Source organism: Phaethon lepturus, unplaced genomic scaffold, assembly GCF_000687285.1.
Source record: "Phaethon lepturus isolate BGI_N335 unplaced genomic scaffold, ASM68728v1 scaffold11456, whole genome shotgun sequence".
Lineage (NCBI taxonomy): Eukaryota > Metazoa > Chordata > Aves > Phaethontiformes > Phaethontidae > Phaethon > Phaethon lepturus.
In genome coordinates this window covers 1,333-29,181 of record NW_010545587.1, presented here as the reverse complement: position 1 = coordinate 29,181, position 27,849 = coordinate 1,333, and the positions used below count along the sequence as shown (strand labels likewise).

The 27,849-nt window shown below is 38.9% G+C and overlaps 1 protein-coding gene across 1 annotated transcript; it reads left to right on the top strand.

Annotated features, from left to right (window-relative positions):
• Positions 1-1,764: 1,764 nt before the first annotated feature.
• On the top strand, positions 1,765-25,506 carry UPF3A (UPF3 regulator of nonsense transcripts homolog A (yeast)). Its single transcript, XM_010289010.1, has 9 exons — positions 1,765-1,877; positions 10,627-10,733; positions 12,731-12,829; positions 12,923-13,033; positions 16,179-16,234; positions 16,328-16,486; positions 18,291-18,451; positions 21,917-22,211; positions 25,196-25,506. Exons 1-9 carry the CDS (start codon positions 1,765-1,767, stop codon positions 25,367-25,369), a joined length of 1,275 nt encoding a protein of 424 aa, XP_010287312.1. The 3' UTR covers positions 25,370-25,506.
• Positions 25,507-27,849: the final 2,343 nt, after the last annotated feature.

Sequence of the window (27,849 nt, the reverse complement as noted above, 5' to 3'; positions counted from 1 at the left end):
CAGAGCAGCTCTGCAAGGACAAGTGCGCTTCTCTCTCCCTGGCTTTACTCGAGCACTTTTCAAAGAATACAGAGTACTGTGAGATTTGATTTATTCCTCTTTCCTAAATTGGAAAACTGAAGCACTGAAAATCACTATAACTTCAGTTCAGATAGTAGCAAGAAATTGAAATAGATTGTTTGAAGCCTGATGGCCATTTTACTGTTTTGTGTGTGTCGTGGTTTAACTCTGTCCCAGCTGAAACCAGGACAGTGTGCTGGCATCCTTCTGTCCCAAGGTAGAAAGGTATGGTTTTCCGGCCTTTATTATTGGCCGGTTTACCTGAATGTGGTGGGTTGACTTTGGGTGGCTGCTGGAGCTCCAGCCAGCCGCTTTCTCACTCCTTCCTCAACAGGACAGGGGGAGAAAATTAAGATAAAAAACCTGTTGGTCGAGATAAAGACAGGTAAGACACTTACAAATTGCCATCACAGGCAAAACAGACGCAACTTGGAGAAAATTTACTGCTAGTTAAAAAAATTAGAGTAGAATGGTGAGAACAAAGATTAAAACCAAAACACCTTCTTGCCCTCCCCCCTTCCCTCCCAGGCTCCATCTCCCCTGCCCCCAAGCAGCGCAGGGGGATGGGGAATGGGGCTTGCAGGCAGCATGTAACAGTTCCTCTCTGCTTGCTCCTTCCAACCTCACACTCTTCCCTTGCTCCATCATGTGGTCCCTGCCGTGGGATACAGTTCTTCATGAACTGCTCCAGCGGGGGTCCCTCCCACATGCTGCAGTTGTTCATGAACTGCTGCAGCATGCATCTTCTCCATGGGCTGCAGTCCTTCAGGATAAGCCTGCTCCAGCATGGGTTTCTCTCCGTGGGCTGCAGGTCCTGCCAGAAAACCTGCTCCAGTGTGGGCTTTTCACAGGCTGCAGCTCCCTTCAAGGCACCTCCACCTGCTCCTCCACGGGCTGCAGGTGGATATCTGCTCCAGCGTGGAGTTCTGTGGGCTGCAGGGGCACAGCCTGCCTCACCATGGTCTTCACCACAGGCTGCAGGGGAACCCCTGCTCTGGTGCCTGAAGCAGCTCCTGCCCCTCCTTCTTCTCTCACCTTGGCGTCTGCAGGTCAGTTTCTCACCCTCTTTCTCCCTCTGTCCTCTCACTCTCGCATTGCTGCACAGCGTTTTCTGTCCTTTCTTAAATAAGTTTTCCCCAGGGTGCCACCGTCGTGGTTGAGGGGCTCAGCTGCACCCTGTGGTGGGTTGGTTGGAGCTGGCTGGAACCATCTTGTGTCTGGAACAGGGCAGCCCCAGCCTCTCCTCACAGAGCCTGCCCCTGCAGCCCCCTCCCACCAGCACCGGGGGACGTAAGCCTAATATACAAAGATGCTGTTGTAATAAAAGACCTAAAAGTTAGTTTAAATAATTTTAAAAAGAGAGACTGTGAAAATTTTATGTAGTCAGTATCTTTTTTTGTTTGTTTGTTGTTTGTTAATATCCTTTGTTCTTGCTAAATTGGAATGGTTCTCAAGCTCTTCATCAGAACATTAGTTACTCTACAATTTTACAATGTTAGCAGAAACTGAGCTGGGGAATTGTTCCATCTGTCAACAAGTCCAAGAAGGTAAATCGCTAGGAGTTGCTATGTAACTCTATATAACAGTAATGCTCCAATTGAAATTCACAGTTTGAGGAAGAGCTTTTAAAGTGGGGTAATATGATTTGTTTAGTCTCTTTCTACAGTATTTAGATCAAAGATAAACCTCCATTTTCTTTTATATATGCAGGTAGTTATTCGACGGCTTCCTCCTTGTCTAACTAAGGAGCAGCTGGAGGAACAGCTACATCCTCTACCTGCCCATGATTATTTTGAGTTTTGCACTGCTGATCCCAGGTGAGGATGAGCTGTTTGTGTAAGTTTTCAGGTGCTTAAAAGCTAATTAAGGTATTTCAGTCATACCAAAAAACATATTTTTTCAATTGAGCCCTTCTTTTTTAGTTTTATTAGTTACTTAAAATATTTGTGAAAAGCTGGGTACATATGCAGAGACAACACATTCCTGCCCTTTTCTTTTACACAGGTGATTTTACAACAGAAAACTTTGTGAATTAATAGGGTATAATTTTGTTTGAAACCATGATATTTCTTTTAACCTTAATTGATAAAATGCAGCATACTCTTTTATCAGCTGTGAGAAAGAGTCAGCCAAGGGCAAATATCACAAAAGTTTTTTCATGAGTGCCATTTGAGCTTAGGTTCTTTGTTTGCTTAGATGTTTCTGTATTTATTTCATACAGTTTTCTAAATAATCCAGTTTAAGTCATTTTTGTCTCATTCAAAGCTAAGAAAAAAGAAATAGTGGTTGATTTAAGATAAATCACAATTGCTAGTATATTCATATAATTTACTCAGTATCACAGTGGTAAAAATACAATTCCCTTTCGAACAAAACAATTTCCAGAAGAGAAGGAACTTAACAATTAAAATAAACAAAATAACCTCTATGCTACATCTAAATGTGTTCTGAAAAACTGATCTCTGAAGTATGAGATCTACCTTGCCGATCTTACCCTGTTATAGCATGCAGGGAATCATCTTTCACAGGCACCAGATTCTTTCCGTTGACTACAGAGGGGTCCTGGATGTTTATTGCTGACTAACTTTTTAAAGTTAAGGGTGACCCCACGCAAAGCCTTCTTTCATAGGGAATTGTTTGTGGCAAATTACACTTGGAACGGTTGAGTTCCTGGGCTGATTTTATTTGAAAGGGTACTGCCACTTCTTGCCACCACTGTTTTGTTAGATGATTGACTGTATAGGTTCTCTCGGAGTCAGTTCCACAGAAAGGAACAAATGTCTGTTTAGTGAAACTTCATGGCAGTTGCCTGACCTGGGCAGCAACAAAATAGTAGGTGCTTCAGCTTTTCTGGTAGAACCACAAAGGATGTGAAGGTAGGAAAGAAGAGCATTTAGTCTGGTTGAAAATCTTTGTAGTTGCTTACATTTCTCTTCTGATCCTTGTCATCCGTATTTCTGAATGGGTCTCTTTAAGGCTTCTGTCCTGGCTATTTTGGTAAGGGGAAAATATCAAAGACAAACAAAAAATTCGCTGAAGAAGAGTGTCTCTGTCCTCAGTGTGTTTAGCTGCACAAATGCCAGGAACAGTTAAAAAATTAACAAATTTAATTCTCCAGAATGATTGTTGGCATAAGAATTTAGGGAGTTGGCCATCTTAGAAAAGAGAAGGCACTGACAACAGTTGCACATATAAAGTTTTGTTTTTCGCTCTACTTTCATGTGATGAAATTTGGACTACTAAAAAAATACTGCTCTCCACTCATTAATTTCATCCATATGGGTTACTGATGAAAGATACTGTGGGTTTTCTCTCATGCTGTGTTATTTGTCACGTACTTTGATATAGCTAGGGACAGAACGTGTACATATCAAAAAGTTTGTTAGATGGCATATATGGCACAGTAGCTCATTCTGGTAGAGGGATGAAGACATTCTTAAAACACTTTAAAGATTTGTTTTCCTTGAGGAGCAGATCTTGATTAAAAATAACAAAAAGTCTGAAGAAAATAAAGCTGTATTTCTTACATTGTTTTGCTACTAGACTTCAAGATGCAGCAAGCAAAGAATACACATTTTTAAACTTTTTTTTTTTGAACAATGAGATCTCTGATATGTTACTTGGATTGTCAAGTTCCTTGAGTCCTGTGTATAAGCCCCGTAATAAAATAATGATCTGGGAGAAAAATGTTCTCTTCCTCTTGAGTTTTGGATTCATGTTCTCACTTCACAAATTTAAACTCTCTAGAGAAAAAATGGTTTCATGTAAGTTTGAATTTTTCAGCATGAACTGTTTAGTATTCACTTCTTTTGCTTCATTTTGCTGCTTAAAAATTATGCTTTCATACAAAGATGTGTTTTTTTCCGAATGGGTTTATCTATATGAGGTTTGTATGGCTGCAACTTTCAGCAAACTATGCAGTTTAAATGGACATTTAGCTGCAGTTATGCAGAGTGTTGGTTTGACTGACTGTTTGTTCTTTGGACCAGGATCACCTTGCCCCTTTTGCCGCCTTTATTTGAATGCTGACACAAACCCAAGTACATCTGTTTATGATTTACCTCTTTACATGTTCACACTCTAGAATATACAGTAAACTTCCGGAAATTGTAAGTTAGAGATAAGATTAATACAGTCTTAGTCTCCCTCTTACCCAGCAGAGAACTCTTTTCTGAGTTGTCGTGGTTTAACCCCAGCCAGCAACTAAGCCCCACACAGCTGCTTGCTCACTCCCCCACGGTGAGACGGGGTAGAGAATTGGAAGGGTAAAAGCGAGGAAACTCATGGTTTGAGATACAGACAGTTTAACAGGTAAAGCAAAAGCCGTGCAGAGCAGAGCAAAACAAGGAATTCATTCACCACTCCTCATGGGCGGGCAAGTGTTCAGCCATCTCCAGGGAAGCAGAGCTCCATTACGCCTGGTGGTTTCTTGGGAAGACAGATACCATAACTCCGAATGTCCCCCCACCCCTTACCTTCTTCTTCGTCCCAGCTTTATATACTGAGCATGACATCATATGGTATGGAATATCCCTTTGGCCAGCCTGGGTCAGCTGTCCTGGCTGTGTCCCCTCCTCGGTGCCTGTGCACCCCCAGCCTTCTCACTGGCAGGCCGGCATGAAAAGCTGGACAGTTTTGGCTGCTTAGCAACAACTCAGAACATCAGCACGTTATCAACATTTTTTCATCCCAAATTCAAAACAGAGCCTCACACTAGCTTCTATGAACATAATTAACTCTATCCCAGCTGAAACCAGGACATGAGTATAAAGCATTGTGTTGCAGTAATCTGTCATGTTATGGACAGTTCTCAAAATTTCAAAAAACTTTGTGTGAGTCTGTCTTCATGCCATTCCAGCTAACAGGAAGAGCTAGAGGACAAGGTGGGCATGTCCTCTGTACAGTGCCCTCGATGTCTTTCAGTGATTAGCTTTTTCTAGATCCTGTACCATGTCCATAGTGGCAACCAATCCAGAGAATGCAGTGATAATAAAAATATGGGAAGATTAAAAGCAAATTTCATGTTACCTAACAAGAGAATGATCTGGAGAAGCTACTCGGTGAGTAGGATCTTTGCTGGAAAGAGGAAGGGGCATACAAATGTTTTGATGCAGAAGCAGACAAATGTGCCTTAAGAGCTGTAACATCTCAAGTTTAACTCCATCGTGTGTAACTTTAGATAACAAGTTCCTAAGAGTTCATTCAGATTTCTTCAACTGTGGAGTACAGACTTTTTTCATACAACACTTTGTTAAACAGTAGAACTCTTCATCAGAAATTGATGCCAGAAATGAATCTATGAAAACCTATTAAACACAGGATACAAGTTCTGTGTGATGAAGTTCCTAGGCTGCAAGTAGCTGAAATGATATACTAGGTGAAGTGTCAGTGTATAGTTTTCCCTTTTTAATAAACTTTCTCTAAACGTCCTCTACTAGTTGCTGTCGGGGAGAGGGATAGAGCGAGCTAACTATAGCTGTTTCTACATTATTATTTCCAAAGTCATCTCACTCTAGAGGACAAAACAAATGGTTCCAGTTCTACTTACATGCTTTTGCAAGACATGCATTATCAACTCCAGTTTCACTGGTTTTGCAGTCTAAAGGTTATTTTTAAGTTTACAATGTCTTCTTATTATAGGCAAACGATAAAACTTTCTAAAATTTCATTTTATTAAGTAATGTCATTAATGTATAACACTTTTCCAGTTACATCCATTTCAGTAAAATCATTTCAGAAAGTGACTTTTGCATTGTGTTTCATTCATTTTTTTCAGATTCATCTGATTCAGTGCATTACATTTATCCTCGCTGGTACATTGACATCAAAATACAAACAAAACACCATTTCTGTGACTTCAGGGGTGTTTGTTGGATAGACACACTATCTATGGATGATACTAAAGACTCTGTCTTCCAGACAGTCTGTCTTGTTCTCAGACTCCAGATATTTACTGTTTTTTCCAGATACTCTTTTTTGTCTGCGTGTAAGTGATCCTGAGTCTTCTAAAACTTGAGTCAAACAATTGAGCTCTGGCCCTGCAGGATTTGGGCCATCCCTCAGGACTGGCACTGAATGCTGAGTGCTAGGACTCAGTAGTAGCTTTGTGAGGTCGTAAAAGTAGAGAGATCTGAGCAGGAGCTTTGCTTATGTGAAAGCCAGTCAAATAGTCAATGCCACACTATATATCACAGACGGTGATGAAGCGTCTTGCAAACAGCACTCCTCCTTTGCCCTTCATAACTTCTTCCCAACATTTTCCTCAGGATTATTGTAGTCAAATGGGATTAACATTGCAGGATGGTGGTATGCATCCAGGAACTGCAGCTGCGAAGGGGTAGCACCTTTAGAGCTTCAACAGAACCACCGTTGTGGTGTTCTGGCTGGAATGAGTGACATCCTGTCATCACAACTGCATAGTCTTTCTGCCTCTCCACTGCTGGGAAAATGGCTCATTTATGCCTGTAAAAAGGGAAGGCTAAATTAATTTAAAATTATGCCAGTTCCACCCACTATGTGAATGACCACAGAAGGTGAGAGACAAGAGGATGAAGGCCAGTGGATTTTAGCTTGAGAGTGTGATGTGGATTATGAGTTACCCATTTGATCAGAAATTATTCCTGTATACCAATCTTTTTACACAGTAGTGTTAAAAGATACTTTGTATCTATTTGTAAAAGAAATAAACTATTGGAATGTGTTTGTTATTAAAATTACTATAAAAGTAAGGGTTTAAAGAGGTGATAGACTAAGTATTATAGATAGAAATACATGTAACCTAAAAGATTGAATACTCTTGAATGCACAGCAGAAAACAAAGAAACTATGTATAGTCAGACTCATCTGGTTTATTTCCATAGAGATTACTGTAAGTGATATCCCAGAGGTGCCAACATCATGTGCAGTGCATCTGTCCAAAACATGATACAGATGGAAAGCAGCATTATAGAAAGCAAACATATGGCAAATTAGAGCCAGCTGTCTGATTATAAAACTAACCGTGCAACCTCAAAGCTGAATTTCAAATCCCAAATGAAATCTATGCTGGTAGATATTTGAAAAAAGGAGGAAGTGCACGGAGTCCAGTGGCCCTTCTGTAGGACTCAGCTGGCAGGCAAAATCCTGAAGAGTAAAAGCTGTATTTTTTATCCAGTAACTGCTGAATGTAAAGTACAGAAGTAGAGCAGGGCTGTTTCTTCCTAGGAGGGGGTATTAGCCGCAGAGTCCCTGCGGCCCTGTGAAGCCCTGTGCGTTCTTTGCTGCACTGTCACGCGAGGGTTTTCGGTGGATAGGTGAAGAGGGAATCCAGGATGGGTGGAAGTGTGGGAGCTGCAGTTGAAAGTCAGGTGTCTGAAACTCGGAATAAGAGACAGTATTTCATATGCAGGCAAGTGCTAAGGATTTCCAATTTGCTACGTTTAGCTAGCTTCCCATTTAGAGAGTGAGTTTTATGCTTTTTTCGTTTTTAGGCACACTGCATACTTTGCTGGTAAAAAGCCTAAGACAGCAGTCTGAAACACTTGGCGATAAGGCTTTTATGCACTTAAGCAGTCTGCCCCATAACTTGCTCATATGTTGCTCATATGAGAACCAATTCTTTATTTGTAGAAGAAGTGGCTCCATCAGAGAAGGAACCTGTAATTGCTAAGCATTGTTGTAACGGTGTTTCTATAACCTTCTGCCCTGATACATAGCAACAATAATGGACAGAATCCTATCTTGCTGTGCTACTGTGCACATCAATATTCTACTGTGCACAAGCATGCTTTTATATTTTTATATGTTTCTGCTGATATGAATTAAGTTCTTGAAGATGATATGAATTAAGTATTCTTGAAGAATACTGCATAGCAGCAACATTGGATCCCTTATTTGCAAAGTGAATTCTAAATCTCTGCTTTCCAGAGTCCCGTTCATACATTTCAGTCTCAGGTTTTTCTTACTCATAAGTGCTTAAATAGCCATACCAAATGTTTCTCTGTTTTGAAGGATACTCACTCTGATAAGCCTAAGCTGAAAATGTTAGAAAAATACTATGTTGTCTACCATGAAAAGATTGTGTTGCCAAAGCAGATGAAACAGATGGCATCGATGTACAAGCTAAAGGAAATAAGGAAGGAGTAAGTCTTTGTATTTTCAGTTCTGTTTCACGATGGTTATGTGCCCAACCATAAGGTTCTAAGTTACTGCAGAAAAAAAAAAAATCCAACTCTATGATGAAGCTGTTTGCTGTGCACTGAGGCAGAGAAGAAATATCACAATAAGGTAGTGGCTGTGACACTTGTCTGAGTCCCAGTCTTTGATCTAGAGAAAGTTTTAGTATTTTACAAAAACTGAATGATGGATAAAACAATGAAATAGTTGTTTAGACTAGGAACTGGTCTCAATTTCTCAATCTCAGATATTAGTAACTGGGCTGAAAAATAATGTTCCCTCAAGATTCCTGTTTTTGTCTTGTCAATCTTCAGCACTTCAAGTGTATAATCATATCAGTCTCTAATACCAGGCCTCATTTAATTTAAACATCAAAGAACATGAAACATAAGAGTAGTCCTGTTAACATGACAAGAGAAGGAAGTTCACTTCATCCTGGGAGCCACCAGTTACCAGAGACTTTTTCACTGGTTGAGCCATTAGGCAGCACAGAGACATTTCTTCCAGCACAGCTACAAATTGCCACAATAAAATTTTCTCCTTTACATACACTTGTAGGCCTTTTAGGATATATTTTTTAGCTGTATGTAATTATGAAAAGTGTTAGATTTTATCTTTTTTTTTGTTTTGAAACTGATGAGAAGGAAGTTGGCTTGTTGCGTCTGCTTTGCCGTCTCGGTGGTAGCTCCACAGCCACCCTTGAGATACCTTGTGTTGCATGTGCGGACTGGAGGTTTGCAAATCTGATCATAGAGGACTCTGGGGGGTTTGCAGAACCCCATGACAAAACACAAGCCATGTGCCACCATGCTCATTTGGTCAAGCTGTCGAGGTTGCTTGCAAGTGGTCCATAGTTGTGTGGCATCTGTGTAGGCTGTGACGGGTGAGGGACCATGCCATGCCTGTCACGTCTTTCCGCACAGCTTTGTCTCAGCAGCATAGCCGCAGCATAGCCCTAGCCATGCCATAGCAGGCATTTTTGTGGTTACCTGCTTACAGTTCACTCAATGCTGTTCCCATCCTAGAATATCAAAATAATAATATATATGCATGAAACAGCTCTTCCTTAGAATTAGAATGTTCTCTGCATGCTGTATAGAAACACTCGATAACTGCTATTTGCAAAACATCTAAATGACAAAAGCCCTCTAGTTTTTTGTTGAACATTTCTCCTGACTACACTATCAAACACGAATTTGGTGGGTTTACAAAATCATTGGTTAGTTACTGACCGCACTGCTCTTTATGATCACCTGCTAACATCCAAAGTGGAATCCATACGGATGCACGTTTGAAAAAGAAAAAAATTACTTGGTGTGTAGTAAATGTGTTGCTTTGAACTGCCACATGTGTGGATCCTGTGATCCAACTGTGAAATCTGACTCTGAAATAGCTGTGGGGTTGAAATATGGTTGCAGCTGTGTGTGTTTGTGGTCTCCTGCTGCTGGTGGTGAGTTTGTCTGAAGGCAGGCCATGTGTGGCAAGAGTATGAACACAGGTATTTTAAAGTTACGGGCTTGTGTTCAGATATGTTCCAAAACCTGGCATAATACATAGCCATCATTGAAGGCACTTTAAGCCGAACGGTTTTATATCACAGTTGCAGGGGTTTAAAGGATGCACATGCCACAACCCACAGTAATTTAGCTGATGGGTGGTAATTCATTAAATTACCTCAGTTTCATTGTGGTTGGTGGTGTGCCAACCCTGAGGTTTTTATCAGGCACAGTAAACATTTACGCTTGCAGTGAGATCTGTGGCAATAAATTCTTGAAGAATCAGAATTATTTTAGGTAAGTACCTGTCCTTTCTTTTGCTAGAAATGCTTTGGATTTTCACAGTAACTGTTCTTCGCAACTAGACATGGCATATATATTCATATGCATGTATGTCACATGGAGTTTATTTATTTGTATGTAATTCAATGGATCATCTTGCCAATTATTAGGTTATTTAATCTTTCTTAAAGGTGGAAATCTCTTTAAATACAGTGACAGCTTGGCAACTGACCTTTCTTTACTTACCTTCTCCGTTTCAGTGACAGAAGACTTTCTTAGCCTGCCCAAGAAGTTCCCCAAAAGTACGGCTGTTATTCAAATCTCTTAAATCATGAAATATTAGACTTAAAGCTTTCATCCTGCACCATGGAAGTGTATGCTCTGCAAAACGAACTAGAAATATTTGTCTCAGTTCAGAATAAATGTCACAGTTGCATCCAGGAACTCAGTTGTTCAGATACTTTTTGTCATACATATAATTAGATACGTATATATAGAGGCTTCGATATGCATGTTTAAGGTAGCCGTTTCCCAAAGAAGATGAGAATTGCAGTGTGATCCTTCTAGTTTTACTTTTTTCCTAGTCCTGAACAGAATAGTAAATAACAGAAAATAAAATTGTTTCTTGTTGCAGCCTTTATCCTCATCTCTACTCAAGAGCATACATTAACTTTAGAAATCCTGAGGACATCCTCCTTTTTAGAGATCGCTTTGATGGCTATGTCTTCATTGATAATAAAGGTTGGACTGTTTGTAAGATACTAAATATGTTTATGTACATATACCAGTTGAGAATGTTAATTTATTACCTTTTTGCTAATAATGCCAGTTTTTATGCTCAATATACAGTTAATTACATAAAAATATATTAAAATCCAGCACTTAAAAGATAATGAAGTGCAAAATATATTTGTCTACGCAGTATTGCTCGTCTATGTGGTGTGCATGCTTTGTCTGCATTCTTGTACCTTAAGCAATACACTATCAAGATCTTATTAAGATAATTATCTTACGCAAGCTTCACAATTCATCACAACAGTAACTTAGCACATTGCAAGCATGAATTGTTACATCCAGTGTGTTTCTGTGAGATGAAGTTGTGCCACTTAATCCCATTTCGAAAAAGCAAGATGAAAACTTTACTTCATCATTTTGGTTGCCCACTTTGAGATGCGTACAGCTTGATTTGCTGTAAAGTATTTGCAGGCATCTTGAGTTCCAAGAAAAAGAATGCCAAAATTGGTTGCTGTCTTTAAAATGTTCAGTCTGCAAAAATTTGCCCAACAGTAAAGAAGAACTCTGTAATGTATGTGTGGATAAACCCAGATCTCCTACAGTAGCATGAAACCGCCATTGCCAAGAAATGGTGCTTTCCCTTTAGCAGTTCCTTGCCTCATTCATTCATACCTTCTGTAAACAATTGCATGGGTTGTATAAAACAGACATAGATTTGTGGGTTTCTTGTGTAGATACTGTGTACACTCAGTGTTGCGGAGGTCCTGCAAAAAGTAGTCCTGCCCACTCTTACTGGAAAGTTGATCTCTAAAGGAGCTGTCTGTCATACTAACAAATTCCTCTTCAGCATTACTGACCTGAGGTATTTTGTAGGCTTCTAGCTTAACCAGATTTGGATGGATTTTCCTAGAGATGGAGAACAACACATTCCTCGCAGTGTGTGATTCCCAGATTTCAAATTTTGTGTGTCTTAGATGAAAAACTAGAAAGAAACTATGATTCTGCCAAGATTTCACTTTGTCTAAGTTAAGCACATTCATCAGTGTTAGGCTGGACTGAAGCCAGAATATTCCGTACGTTGCAAAACTGAGCTTGGACACAGCCGGCCAGTTTGGCATGACTGTGCAAATAAAGAGCACAAGCTGATTGAAGGTGCCCTCTGGTGAGGCTTGTGGTGGTATTGCATTTATGAGGCTAAAATTAAAACAAGGATTACCAGGTTCAATAACGTTGACAAATGTTCTAGCAGATTTAAGCCAAGTTTTCAGTGGATTTGAGCAAAGTGTAATCTTGAACCTGCTGCAAGTGGAAACCAGGAAAAATTCAAAAGCTACACACACAATTCTGACTCCAGTCCAAAGAAGAATCCAATATTTAAGGCAGAATTAAAAACAAAGGATCCGTGTGAATAAACACAGGCAAGAAGTGGTGTAGTCCATCATAAACAGAAAAAAAGAAGTTTCACACAATTCTACTTGCGGACTTTTACAGTTTTGGTTCTGAAAGGAGGTGGTATGTTTTATTGTTGCATATTACCCAGCATTTACTTACTTTTTTTTAAGCTTTTTGGCAACAAAACTTCATAGATGTGACTCAGTTGTTTCAGATTCATTTCCCAGTAGTGCTTATTCAGTTGTCAGGCTGAGATTTTACGTAAATTTTCCCAATCAATGCATATCTGTGAAGAATTAAAAGGGAATCATATTATAAATGATAATGGATAGATTTTATCTTGTCATCTTCATTTTGACAGTCTTTGTTAGCATGTCCAAAGGATATTTAATATTTATGTATATAACTATATAACAAATGTATTTTGTTTTGAATCTAAAATATTGCTACATGTAATTTTTCATTAGAAGTTTAGGATGGTGTTGTAGAAACATTCACCTTTGGTTTCAAGTAAGACTGCCCAACACATGTTTCAAGAATTTTGAAAATCTTACTTGAATATAAGGAATGTTTCTCCCTGCTCATAAAATTAAGCATTGATCTCTTTTAAGGTTTGGAGTATCCTGCAGTGGTTGAATTTGCTCCATTCCAGAAGATTTCAAAAAAGAAGCTGAAGAAGAAAGATGCCAAAGCTGGGAGCATTGAAGATGGTAAAAATATTCTTGGTGTCACAGTGGAAAATAGATTCCATTTCTGTCGTGTATTGCAAAGTATTAACATAGTTCAAACATTTTTCTTCACAGATCCAGAATATAGGAAATTTTTAGAGAGTTATTGTGCTGATGAAGAGAAAATCTGTGCCAATCCTGAGATTCTTTTGGGAGAGATTGAGGCCAAAACAAGGGAACTCATTGGTCTGTTATCTTGATTTTTCTTATTATTGAGAATATCAAATATCTTGTTTTTACATCTTTATGTTATTACGTGCAAAAGCTGACCTGTGCAGTCTAACAGAGATAAAGATTATCACAGTTAGATTTTTGTTATCCAGTCAAGTAGTGACAGGAAACAACCCACCTATTACTTTAAGTCTCCATACATGGAATCACTTGACTTCATGGGAAGTTTTGCATGCTCAGTGGCTTCAGAAATAGGTCCTTAATACTTCTGAATACTTACTGATGTATTAAAAGTTGGAAGATTCAATTTTAAAAGGTAAAATACCTGAATACTTAACAATTGGTCCCTGATACTAGCTGCTTTTATTGAGAAACATGAAATTATTTCTCTTTGTTCTTACGGTCAAGATTCTGCAAAAGCTTTGAAAGTAGGGCAACACACGGTTTTCTGCATGCATGCAGCATGACTTTCACAGTCTGTGGGGGAATCTTTAGTAAGATCAACATTGAAACCTTCAGTGTCAGTCTGCAGTTTTCAGGATGACATGGAATATTGATGTGCTCTATCTCCAAGTGAAAACATGCAGATTTCCCTAGGTGTGACAATCGAGTAGGAAAAAAAAAAGGCCTTTGCTATTATTTCTTTACAGTAGCCACCTCTTTTGATTAATGCTGCTTGTCTGTCTGTCCCTACCTGTGACAAGCGTTTCTATAGAGTGGCATTAATTATTCTTCATATGCATTAGATTAATAGTTGACTGGCAAGGTTTGGAACTTAAACAATTTAGAGGAAATGGAAATATTATAAGTATGGACATTTAGAGAATTCTGTTACCAATAAAATTTGTTTGTTGCTTTTCTAGATAGGGAAGTTCCCCAGCAATTTTTATTTACCCCACATCTTCTCTAGTATTTGACAACAGAGTAAAAGCTGTCAGACTTTTCTAAGAAAGTTTACAAATTTCAGGAAAGATTTATTAACTTTAAAATATTCTAACTATCATTGAAAATCATGAGTCTTGAGAGTTGCAGATTTCAGAGTAACAATGTTGGCTGAAGGCAGCTTTATCTTGGGAGCTCTAATGTTTTGTTTCTGTTAAATCACAGGAAATCAAATTAGCTGCTATATTTTTTCTGCTATTCAAAGCTGCTATCAGTATAAAAACAAAGATCACTTTAGTGGATAGCATGTGTAAAGCAAAATTATGTAGGGGTTTAGTTGCATGTCCAGTTTCAAAGGTGTTACTCCTACTGAAGTCAAAGAAAGATGTGACCAGGACTTTGTTGGCAGAATTGGGCCTCACATTCTCAGCATTTTTCCAGATAGTGTTACCGCAAGCCAGCATGTTTTATGCATCTCGTCAGATGTGTTAGCTCATCAGTTTCAGTGTGACAGAGAAATACAAACCAGATTTTCTCTGTAATGAGATGAAGGTAAGCTCATTCTTCTGGCTTGTTTGTAGAGAGCAAGACAAAATATAAAAGTTACGGTCTTCATTTTCTAATTTACTTTCTTTTAAAATTTCTTAAACATTTTAAGAAAAACCTCTTAGATTTTTATTTGCAGTAAGGCCCATAAATAAGATGGGTAAGATTCAAGTTTGACAAACATTCTTTTTTGCCCTCCTCTTTTGATAGTACTCATGACATTGCCTCTATGCCTTGAACTTCAGGTTATAATTTCTGAGTAAGCCTCGTGTACCACAGACTTAGTCATGATTAGGGTCAAGTTCTGCACTCCCAGTGCAGCTTATTCTTCCCCCAGACCCTCCAGTTACAATATGTGGCCACTTCCAACATGCAAAAGTGCCCAGAGGCAGACGTTGCTCAGACGGGGGAACCTACGGGAGCAGGAGAGAGAGAGGTAGAGCTGCAGATCTGAGGGACTGGTAGGAAGAGTGCTAGGGACCTAAAATTTGTCCAGAAGTAGCGCGGGGGTGGGGGGAGAAAGACAACATGTAAAGTCTAGGGATAGAGGGAGGAATGTTGCTTTTGATCAGTGATACTTGCTAAAAATAAATGCTGAATCCTATCAAGCCCTCCCATTCATAACTGTGTAACAAGGTTTTATCATTAACAAATGTGTTGCTAGTAAGATATTTAGACTCTTAAGACAAAAACATTCAAATGTTTTTGGGATATTAATTGTGTCTAGATTTCAGCTATGCCAATCCAAATTTAATGAATTTTTTTTTTCTTGTATTGTTTCCTTGTCATTCATTCCAATAGTGAAATTTTCTTCTGGTTTGATGAATAGTCATATAAATAACTGTAAATTCTTTCTAGTAGTAAATATTTTCTGTAACTCTATCCTGGGACATCTAAGACTCACAGAATTTGTTGTAACTACTCACAGCTATAGGTATATATATATGAGTTCAAGCTTGAATTCAGTACTGACAGTCCTGAATACTGTACATAATACAGAATTTAGTTACAGTCTCCGTAGAATTTGGAGATGATTCAGGCAGGTGGCTTAGGCTAGATTTCAGAGTGTGGAGACAGCTCTGTAACATAAGAATGGCTGTGTGAGCCAGTAGATGAGGCATTTTATCTGTTATTTGGGAAGCCAGAGAGTTTTACTGGATCTGCTGATACCTTGCTGTGTAACTGGGGACAAACCACTTACTCATCCCATTTTCCCATGGAGAGGTGAATGCTAGATGGTAGTTAAATGGAAATGTTATGTGAGAATGAAAATGTTTTCTTCATGATGTATTTTGAAATCTGGGATTGAAAAATGCTTTGTGAGATTACAGTAATGTTGTCTGTATATGAACAGCAGTATAGCTAGGTTTTGTTGTACAAAATTAAAATGTAGGAATAGATCTGAACACATTTCTTTCCTTTTTGGTGCATAACCATTTGATGAACAAGAGAAAAAGCCATTCTCTGAACTGAAAAGATACGATATTTCATTAAACATTAAATAATCATGCAACATATCTCTGTTGCTTCTAACCCTAACAGCAAAAAAGCAACGAAGTGTTTCTAAAACAGAATGATGGGAATGCCTTCAAAAATATAGAAAACAAATAGGTTTATTAATTACTTAGATCCCTTGCAGAAAAAGGTAGAACAAAGGGGTTAGTACTAAAGTAAAGAAATGAGTACATATTTTAGGAGTTGAACACTATATCACAAATTTTTTGTGTTTTAGCTAGAAGAACAACACCCCTTTTGGAATATATTAAAAATAGAAAATTAGAAAAGCAGGTACGTTCAGACTTTTGCCTGAAGTTCAACATTTATGTTTTCAACATGATTTTCCATTGGACAATTTACAATTAATTGTTTTGAACTCTTCAGAGAATACGAGAAGAGAAAAGAGAAGAACGAAGGCGGAGAGAATTGGAGAAGAAACGTCTGCGGGAGGAAGAGAAAAGAAAGCGCAGAGAAGAAGAAAGACGTAAAAGAAAAGAAGTGGAGAAGCAAAAGAAAATTTCTGAAAAAGAAATAAGGATCAAGGTAACTTAATGAAAAAAAAACTATTTTTCTGTTGAAGTTATCCAGAAGTTCCTTTGGTATCTCACTTACACTGTTTATGCAGTGTACTACAGCGCAGTGTGGAGATACCAAACCAGTTTAGACTGGAAGGGGAAGTAATGTAGGGCTTTGACTAAATAGTGTTGTTGAAAAGTATGATTAATTACCTTAGGTACAGTGATGTGCTGGTGCAGTTATGGCAGGTAACTCAGGTAACTCACTGCCACATTCTATGCTGACATAACCTGACAGAACCCAATTGTTCTGGGTTAACATGTCTGAACATTATTGCAGAAACAACTTCACCACTTTTTGTCATGTAAATCTTCGTCTAGACATATGTGCTGAGATTTTTTTTGTGTTTATGCTCAGAATGAATTTATTTTGATAATGCTCGGAATGAATTTATTTTGATAGTATGCTTCAACCAGGTTGTAACAAAGTCTTGCTAATTTCAGGCTGTGCTGTCTTACAACGATCTGAATAGATGTTCTTTTAATGACTTCACTTAGGCGGGTGTGTTTTGTGCTATTATGTCTGAGCATTTAAAACCTTGTTTGATAAGGTGACATAGATAAAAACTATTCATCTGAGCTACATTTTGTGATATTGGAAAGGTTTTATAGGCTGTTTTGAAGAGGAATATTGGTATAAGAGCGTGTAGCTTAACGCAAGGGCACACAGACTCACTCCAGATCTTGTGGTGGGGAGAAGCCATAGAGCTATGTACTTCTTTCCTCTTCCTTTTCTTCCCAGACAACTGTTGCCTTCACCTGGATGTAAAAAATAGTAAGTTCTGAAGCTGAATTGCATATTTTTCGTATTTAGGCATAATGAAAAACACACTAGAACTTCAGAAGAAAAGAGAGTTACTCTTTAAAATGTATTATCCAAACCTGGCTGTCTAGAAGACCCCAATATTTATGACATACCTGTGGCAATGTGACCTTGAAAGCTAGTTCTGTCTCCTAAAGAAAAGAAAAATATTACCTGAGAGAAACATTACGTAAGTTTTAAATAGTGGAGAAGAATAACCTGTGCTCATTTCAGAAAAACTGGTGGAATGAAAAGACTGACAAGATGTTCTGCTTATTCTTGAAATGTTAGAGAAATAGTTTGAGACAGTTGGTCCTTCTGTAAGGATTATTCCTGTAATGCTAGACACTGCTGAAGCCCAGTGTGGGTTATTTGTTGTGAAAGGAACAGACCTCTTGGAAATCTTAATCTCCAAGGTGAAAATGTAATGTGATCTCTTCTGCTAACATCATATTTTTTTTCCTCAGTCTGTTTTTCTGTCAGGGTGTATTTATACTGAGCGCCTACTTGTATATGCCAGTCTGTCCCAAGTGGTTAATGTGAAACACATTTTATAGGTAATATTTCATGGAGTGAAGTATTAATCTTGGTCCTTTTGTCTTGGACGTTCTGCTTTTTATTTTATTGGTAATAACGTTGAGCTCTGTTATATGATTATAAGACACTGTAGACCATAATAATATCTTTATATATAAAACTTGGGAGAGAAGAGTAGGTAAGTGCTTTCTCCCGTATTTTTGGCATATTTAAAAGTGTGCAGTTGAGTGCCTGTTAATGATTGTCACTCCTTAGCAAAAGTAAACTGCCCTCTTTAAATAACTTTGTAAATTTTATACTTCATAAAATGTAATCCTAGCATTTAAATATCTTCACTCTTAATAGGTTTTTGATATATTTAATACATTCTTAAAATATCTACTACAATAGAGGAGAATAATTTTACATCATAATGTAAACAAATATTTCTTAGCTTCTTAAGAAGCCTGAAAAAGGAGATGAGCTGGCCAGTGAAAAGCACAAAGAAAAAGGTGAAGAAGCTGACATTGAAGAAAACAAATGGGATAAATCACCTGGATCTGGGAGTATAAAATCCAAGTCATTGGAGGGTTCACTAAAAGAACTTAAGGAAAAGTAAGTAATATTTATCTTTTAGGCTCCAAATTAAATCCTAAATATTTTCATTTGAAGGCTTAAACGTGATGTAAGTGGTGCACTGGCTGGGTGTTTTGTCAGCAAGGAAGTGATTTCATTCTGTGAACAAATGTTTTGCTGTCCTTTTTGTAAAAGGTGTTTAGTAACAGCTTACTGACTTGATGGCAGTATTAGTGGATGCGATTTGTTGTTTGTGAAATGTTTTGAAATCCCAGATTGGAAGGATTTCTGTGTGAAAAGTCATTCAGAGTTTCATTGTTATTTCACCTGTTCCCCATCAAGAGCTCAGATAAGGTCTTCCTTCCATTGCTGATGTCAAAAGACTGAATTGCCTCAGATGCCTTACTCTTCCATCACACTTTCCTACTTTTTGCTGCAATAAACGGACAAACGTGTTTGATACGTGGGACAATGGCAGAATAGTTAAGGTATGAATGACAGCCTTATGATAGATACGTGCAGAAGGCTGTCTCTGTCTTCCACTGCCTTTTGCATTGCACATGTAATAGTAGGAACAAGAGGTATAGCCTAGTTCTATAACTACTGTAGCCTGGAAGTGTCTTACAAATGTTTTCAGCAGCTGGTCTCTTTCTTGTCTTTTGGCATGTATGTCCTATTGCAAGCAGGTTTCACCTATAAGATATATAAGATACATAACTAAGAATAGTATGCTGCTGAGGTAAAGAATACCTTGTGTTCTTCAGTAGAATTTTTCAGCCAAGCTCTCAAAAGAATTTTGCAAAATGAAAAAAACTGAATCTGAGATGTCATGTATATGTGCAACTTGTACATAAGGACAAGCTTGGGCATTTAAATAATTTACTTAACATATTATACACACAGTATTAGAGGAAGTTGGGGGTTGTGCTCTAGGAGCTTCGCAGGCTATCTGCGTATTCAGAGTAGTTTAAATTTTAGCTTTGTCCACATAGGTTCTATTTTTAGGAAAGTATGCAGGAGCTGCAAATGTTCTCCTAATGGCAAATAGAAAAATAAAGAAACTTTGAACACTGGAAAATAAAGCCACTGAACTTGCTAATTGAAGAAATGGTTCCCCAATAATATCCTACATGCATTATTCATCTTTTTTTGTCTCTAAGGACTTCAAACATGGGCTCAGTGTTTCAATATGTTGAGTATGTCCAGAAAGATGCTGACAACTTCCATTTCCTATTCTCTAATGGAGAAAATATTCAGCAGCTCTTTCATTGATGTTCTTCAACAAAGGAAACAGAACAGGGTCAACAGAAACATTTGCAGGGGCAAGTCAGTTGTTTGCTAATAAGGCTTTCTACGTATTAAGCTTTTGGTGGTGCCGTGTAACATTTTTACTGTTGATCCTGTCAGTTTAATAAGGCATTAATACAGATTTTCCAGGTGTAAAACAGAATCCTTTTGGCTGTGCAGGTACAGTAAGTGTTACCTTGTCTTTCCAAGTGCTCATTTCATCACTTTTTTTAGTGGGTGTGATTAGGTAGCAAGCTATGAGCTATTTCAGCTGGATCAAGAATTAAAGTTGTATCTACTTTGTCACTGACTCAGAAATCAGTAATAAACTGTAACTTCCAACTCTACATGCAGGAGACTGAACTGCCTGTTTGAAACCATGTTTTAAGGCTTAGTAGCGATAGCTTTTTACCACAAATTAAAACCTCAGTTGGTGCGTGAGTGTACATGGTCACATACGAATGTGAAACTGTACCAAACAGAAGTATGTGTCCATTCCCTTTACTTCCATTCATTTCCGCTTTCTCTTTCTCTGGCTGTGTAACTTTCTCTTCCGCCTGTACTTTGTAATCGCTTATCCCACCGTTCCCACTCTCGCCTGCCTGTTCACTGTGACTGAATTTTAGAAAGCTACGTTAACCAAACCACTCTTGAACTGGAGTTTGTATCCCTGCCACCTGCCTGCCTCCAGGCACATCCATTCCTTCTTCAGCCACAGTAGCAGGCAGAGGAAGAGACGGGTACCAAGCGATGCTACAGCAACAAATCAAGATCTGTCTTCTGGCTTTTTGGAAGGTCATGCTCTGAGCCCTGCTAGGACTTGGAGTTAATGTCTAGAATAGCATATTAAATGCGAAACAAAATCACTTACCGCCACATACGCCTTGAGAGCTAACATAGTATTTTATATATATGTATCTATGCTACAGACACATTATCTCTGTCATTGTGATTGATTTGCGTGTCTCTGACAGCTGGGATGTTGCTTCCACTTGGTGACTGTGTTATGCTGACACAAGCAGTGTCTTGCGAAATGCTGAATAACTTACCTGTCATTCATGTTTTGTTGCTGATCTCCAGGTCTTCCTCAGGTGGCGCCCCTGTCTTGGCAGACCCACTAATGCCAAGTTCATGGCATAGGCTGACAATTTTCACAGTTCTATTACTTAAAAAAAAAAGTGATAGAGAAAGATACACCTTTATTGATATTAAACCATTCTAAATGAGAAGCATATCACTATTTGATCACTACACCATTAGAAAATTTCCATTCTCTCTGATTCTGTCTGCTGATTCCCAAAATGTGAGCAGGCTGTCAAAAGCAACTTTCCTATTTCAATTTTAAGTACTTACACATGTGTAATATATAAAAAGAAACTGCCTATATTTGCTCCTTTTCAAGTTCAATCTGTTCTGTAATCTTTCTTCATTATTTGCAGTTTGGCCGTATGAGAGAAGCACTCGCTGAACAGGAACGATGAAGTGATTAAGAGAGCTGAGAATTGTATCAGACAGGCAGCAAAATGTTGCAAACTAGCAGTCTTTATAATATAAACTCATTGCAGCATAGCAGAAATTAAGTATTATGTTTTGGTAAGGTAATGGTCTTTCACCTAAATAAAATATGCAAAGGTAGCCTTAATGACTTGGAGACTTAATAAACAAAAGCCTGAAACATAAGTATTCATTTTCACAAATGCCTTCTGCAAGTTGCAATGTCAGTGAATAATTTTTGTTAAATAGAGTCATAAAACTTTACAAATTGATACATGATACCTGCACAATTCCTTTGGGCCCTGAATGTTCCCATTCAAGGGAATACTTATACACTTGAGTCACCTTAATAACAGGCCACAAGAGCTAATCATGCAGCATGTGTTTATGTGAAGAGTATTGGGGAACTATTTATGGGATTGCAAAGAGGGATAAAAAAGTTGAAGAGGGGGCCTTCCACAACGGTTGCACAAAAGTGTGATTTTGCTTGCAAAGCTTTGTCTGTTATTTTGAACGGAATGTGTAATCAACGGCTGGACGTACATGGATGAACCATTCAGCAAAATGGCACATAACCCCTTTTTAATGAGAAGAAAACAGCCTGGCTGTACAGTTGTTCTAAATACTGTTGAAGTCAAAAGAAGGCTTTGTATTGTATCCTTCAACAGGTTTTTTTTTCCTGTTAATTGCTTGGATTTTCTTTCTTCTTACACATACTCGTAGGTCACAAAATGATAGTGACAAAGAGCAAAGAGATTTGGAGAGAAGATTTCGAGAAAAAGAACCTGAAAGACAAAGGTATCGACTGGATGATGGCAGAAAGCATAGAGCTCACTATGAGTTTGACAAGTTTGTGAGAAGGAATGAAGAAGAGCTGAAGTGGGGGAAAGGATACAACCAAGACAGAGGAAAGAAAGGGAACTACAACTACAGCTTCACTGTGGAGGCAGTAGACAAACTGGGTAAAGAGGACAAGTGTGATGACATGGCATCCAAAAAGGAGCGCATAAGAAATAAGGTTCTTTTATTCATTTAGGATAATCTTTCATTAGTTAAATACTCTTGAAGATCACAGGTTTTACTTTTGCAAACTCAGCATAAAGATGCTTTTTCAAAAAAAGCAATTCTTTATTTCATTTTCAGTAAAACCCAGACTTCCTTTTATTGTTGTCAGAGGATGACAGCAGTTAAAAATAAGTTAAAGTCACAGGTCTCTGCGTGTTCATATTTACAATACATGGAAGACTTTCTTCTCCTCCTTTCAACATTAGCATTTTTAGAACTCTATTCTTGGAAGCCTTGTATTTTATGAATGTATTAATTGTTACACTTCTGATCTGTAGGGAAATTTAAAATCTGTGGCATACTAGTATTTTAAAAATGTACTTCCACTATTAGGCTCATAAAGTAATTCTATTACGGATTGGCCAGGCATTGCTCAGTAGAGGAAATGTAAGGACTTAAATAAATAGCTCATTCAGAGATCATTGTATTTAGAGGGTGTGAATGTGCAAATTCTTCAGTATTGTATACCTGCCAGTACAAAATGGCTGTCCTTTGGTTAGGACAAATTATCCTCATGGTTGTTGTCGGGGAAAGAGCAGGTGCAAAACGAGTGCAAGCGGGGCCTGTAGCAGGGTGTGTTGAAGAGCCATCCCTTATTTGTCTCCCGGAGACATGGGCATCATTTTTCTCAGACTGTCTGATTTCATGAATGCGCCAGGGTCTTTTCAGGAGGTGGCTGTCCTTGTCACCCTCACTCTCTCTCCTTTCTGATCATAGATTTTCCACAAAAGATGACCAAAACACTGTTTTGTGTAGAAATGTATTCTGCATGTGAAACTCTTCTTTCAAACCAAGTGACTGCTCTGTGATGGGGGGCTAAGGCTGACAAGGGGTAAAGCAGTCACGTGCCGAGTGAGTGTGTACAGAGCGTGCATAGAGCAAGTCCAGGCGGACTCGCTCTGTGTGACAAGGCAGTCGTCCTGAGCAAACACAGAAAGCCGGGTGCGTCCCACTTTTTGTTTATGCAAGGGTCAACTGGGCAGTATGGGTGAGATTCATCTGCATATACATGTTAGCCGCTTCCCACGTACACCAGGGGCTCAAGCTGTAGAACAGTCAGAAAAATGGCTGGTTCAGAGGCAGGAAGATGGGAAAAGCAATTTTACTTGTGCTTGCCACGCTACTTTTGACAACTGTTGAAATATCTGCAACCTTGGAACTGGATGGTGGGTCTTGGGGACCTTTTCTCAAGCCTTAAGAAGCCACCTCCTTTTTATTTCTTCCCATAGCACTTCTGGTAGCTGGCTGAGTCTCTGGATTAGTCCACACTTCAAGTGCTAGATTTGTTCTCTAAACAAAAGAAGCAATATCAGTAAAGTTTTTTGCAGTGTGGTGACTTTTTTCCTTAGAGTATTTATCACGTAGATAAGAGTTAAGGCCTGAGTTTTCCAACTTACCTATAGAATTAACAATGCCGGCTTGAGTTTTTAGGCAGAGATTGAGCTACTTGCTGAAGTTTGTAAGAATTCATTAGAAAATGGGAAATTTCCAGTGTAAGTAACAGTTGTGCTAGCTTTCATGCAAACTGCATGAGGTGCAGAGTCTGTGATACGAAAAATCGTTTGGACCCTTCAGCATAAACTTTCCAACGGGCACTGCTTGCCAGAGGATCTAGTTTTATTGCAGCTGTTTGTGTGTAGAAGGATGTATGTTACGTACTTCGAATGTATGTTACACTTTTCAGATGCACGTTACGCTACAAAGCACTTAACTAGAATGATCTGGTTTTATGGCCCAATCGTGAATCTTGAGATCAGGTCTAAAGAGATGAGAGTGGAGCAAAAATGGCAAAGGTGAAGGAAAAAGAAAGAAAAAGGGAAATTGCGTATTGGGAATAAGAAAAAAGAACGAAAGAACAAAAGACCAGAATGACTTTAAATTATGAAGGCAATTGAAAATTAATATAATTTGATGTAAGACAATTTCAGTGCTCTGCCACTGTCTTATAATAGGCTGTTTAATTTTGTTTGCTAAACTTAACACAAGACTGGTCAAAAAGCTCAGGTTTTGGTGAATGGGTTGCTTCATAACATTAAAAACTGGTCTTTGTGGGTGTAAAACACTCTTGCTAGGAGAAGACTTCTTAAGCAGAGTTTCTAAGCACTATGTTTTATTATTGAAATTTCAAGAATAAAAAGTGCTTTCAAGAGCTATGGAAGATCACCGGTGAGGTGTCTTTTCCTTGTAAACTGGCTCCTCCTTCCATTTTCCAAGTTGGCGTGTGTATGATTTGGTCACTCACAAAGGCTGCGGGTGTTCAAGTTGTACTTACTTTGTTTATTATCACCAGGGCACTTCCCCTGCTCTCATAGTCAGTATGGAAGGCATGATGAAGCAGAGCAGTAACTGCAGTTTTATTTTGAGATGTATAATGAAAATGTGCATTCCATGTTTAAATTGTGGTAATGATTCATGACTTGGAGTAGCAGTGCACAGATACCAATTGGTCAAGTTCAGTTGAGGATAATTTTCTAGCTGTTGCCTGCTACACTGTTCTCTGGTTTGTCTTGGTTTTTTGTACTTATATTTAAGATTTGTCATTTATCTGCAGAGTTGCAAATGCACAGGCTATTGTTCTCCCCAGTTGTTGTTAGTGAAGGTAGCAACATACTTCAGAGTTTTACCTGTAATACTGTGTTTGATAACTGTCTGCAGTATTTCTCCTTATTTACATCATACGTATCATAGGATCTTTAATTTTTACAGCTTTCTTCATTTATTCAAAATGCTTGGCTCCCAAGAATAGTGTTACAGACAACACAGATGCTAAATACTCAGTCAATTTGCATTACCCTCCATTTTTTCCCTGGATCTTATGAAACATACAGCGATTTAACCCAGTATCTACTTTCCTCGCAAGCATTCATCACTTTAAAATCCCACATGAGTGTGCCACACGGGTTTCTCAGGGTGTTAACCACATCTCCTTCCTTCTAGGATCGCCCAGCCATGCAGTTATACCAGCCAGGAGCTCGCATTCGCACACATACGGGATCTACAAGTAAAACCTATGACTGCAGTGGGAAACCCTTCGAAGATGTTCTTGATAAAAAGTATGAGGCAGATAATTCAGCCGGAGGTAGTTCTGAGAAGAGCGAAGAAGCAGAATAAAACAAACTGGAACAAAAGACTTGTGAAAAGGGATGAACTTAAGATTCAGCTTCATCACAAAAAATCCATAGGGCTGTTTCAGAACTCCGCAGGCAATTCCACCAACAAAATTGTAATAGCTCTGCCTCTTACTTTCTGTAAAATAAAGGGAAGAGTGACTGGAGACATATAAAGTATCTTACAGCAAAAGAATACTGTTGCTTTTTTACAAAAAGCAGAGCAAACGCTATTTCAGTATTTTACTAGATTTACCTTGAAATAGAAGACCTCTACTAGTTTTAACGGAGTATTTGTATAAGACTTTTCAGAAGCTATTTCACCTTTTCAAGTCTAAAAAAAATGAAATGTAGATTTGCATCAGTTTGAAATCTGAGGCACTTTAAATGTATTTGGTGCATGACACGAGGGTCACAGGACCTCTTCCTGCAAATGGCAGTGGCAGGGGCATTGCAGCCGGACTCGGTGGGACCAGCCCTGGGAGGAAGCTCTGGAGCCAGCGGTGTTTGCAGGATGAGGCCCGCAGTTTGCACAGTTGTGAGAAATGTCCGTTGGTGTCTGTACCTCATTGTGTTTACATTGTTTTTCAATGAACTATAGCATCAGCTAAGTGTTAGTAAAGCTACGAGTTTTGTTGTTGGAGAGTTTGTCATTTTCTGAGCCACTTTTGCCTTTTATGTTCTAATCGATTCTTGTGCTTAAAACGAAAGAAAGCTCTAACGCAAACCTCAGCACTTAAACAATATATCTGGTTTTAATAAATTAGCTGGTTTTTATGGTTTTGACACTGACTTTTAAAAAAAAAGTGGTTGTATAGCAATGACTTTTTATATGCTAATGTTTCATATAAGTTGTGGTTGCAGGATTTGGAAAATGTATGATACATGAATGTTCTGCACTTCTATTTGTTAAAAAAATAAACATGAATGTCAACTACCATTTTGTAAGATCTAGGCTGAATTCTGCCCTCTGATACAGGCACATATATATATGTGTGTGTGTATATATATATATCTTCCATTGGTTTCAATGATAGCCACGTGTTTACGGAAGGGCAGAATATGTTCATTTGTTTTTCATGGCTGAAAATGTCTCAGTTGTCTGATACTGAGACCTGCTTTGTCATTGAAGTTAAGTAGTAAGATACTAATTTATTTTTACATCCTCATTGAACATTTTATTATTAAGCATACCATCTAATTGTTTGAGACTGAGAAATTATTTATTGTATTTTCACATATATTAAGCATTAAATAGAATAAAAGCCAAAAGATTTTGACTATGATTTTGAGATGTGATCTTCTGCAATTTTTTCATCTATTACTCTAGAAAAATCAAGTAAGGTGCTATACTACTTTGTATTCTTCAGGAGTAGATAAAAATACAGATGAGAAGAATTTTAATACCGAGCTACGTAAGTGAGCTGCCAGCTAAAATTACTTCAAGCGTAAGTAAAGCTGCTGTTAGAGAATCATCCGGGTTTAGCTCCATTGACAGTTTATTGTGTTTGCCAAGTTTATCCTGACTGCAGAGGAAGGGTTTTGTCTTGGTGTCCTGGCCGAGTCGGGTGGTGGTAGCACCGGGCAGACTTTCCGCTTGGAGAAAGAGCCTGGCTTGGTCCAAGGGGAAGGAGACTTGCCAGGAAAGTTGTCCTGCAGCAGAGCCAGGCAGAGCTGAGATCTTCACCAGATGAGGGTCTGCTCAAAAACAAGTATTTCTCACGTGTTTTGGTGCCCAAGGGGAGGCTGAAGGAGGGGTCTCACTGGTGAGAGGGACCTGCAGGACCCAGGCAAGCAGTGGTTTTGCACATGCTCACAAACTCAAGCATGGTATCTTTCGGCCAACAGTGGCTTCCAGGCTACTCCCCCACCCTCCCCCGAGTGCCTAGGTTATGAGTACCTCCTGATAGTATTAGGGGTAGTTAACTGAACACAGTTTATTTAGCAGTAATTTTCCATCTGGGTCTTCTTATTTTCCATCTCTTTTAGTTACCACAGACTGGATGTCAAGCCTCCACTCAGTAAAATCTGTCAGGGTTTAAACATCCATGTCCGTCAGGTCAGGCTGCCATGCCCTCATGGACTGGGATTTCTGCAGCCTCTTAGAATTACAGAATCATAGACCCTTTGGGTTGGAAGCGACCTTCCTTCACTTACTGTTGCTTTCTTGTGAACGCAGCCTCCTGCATGGGGGGCAGAGAGCCTGGCCTTTGGCTGCGGTATTCGCATGGAAGGAATAGGCAGGACATTCGGGTTGGGACGTGGAGAGAGCGCTCATCGGTGTCTGCACCACGGCCACATCCCGAGGAGCCCCTGCTGCAGGAGGAGCTGCCGCCTGCCCCGTGCTCACTCGTTCTTCTACGCTTCTCCTGATGGCTCGCAGCCTGTCATTGTGCAAACCCGGCGTGACAAGAGAGCTTTATTGCCACAATAGTAACCTTGTTTCGCAAATTCAGCTTTTCTGGAAGCAGATGCGACATCCCT

What these genes read in the sequence shown, in the direction of transcription:
- UPF3A (XM_010289010.1), top strand. Translation starts at nt 1,765, where the DNA reads ATGCAGGTAGTTATTCGACGGCTTCCTCCTTGTCTAACTAAGGAGCAG. An exon ending in TGTCTTCATTGATAATAAAG is followed by an intron (nt 10,734 to 12,730) that starts GTTGGACTGTTT and finishes ATCTCTTTTAAG; the next exon opens with GTTTGGAGTATCCTGCAGTG. An exon ending in CTAAAAGAACTTAAGGAAAA is followed by an intron (nt 18,452 to 21,916) that starts GTAAGTAATATT and finishes ACATACTCGTAG; the next exon opens with GTCACAAAATGATAGTGACA.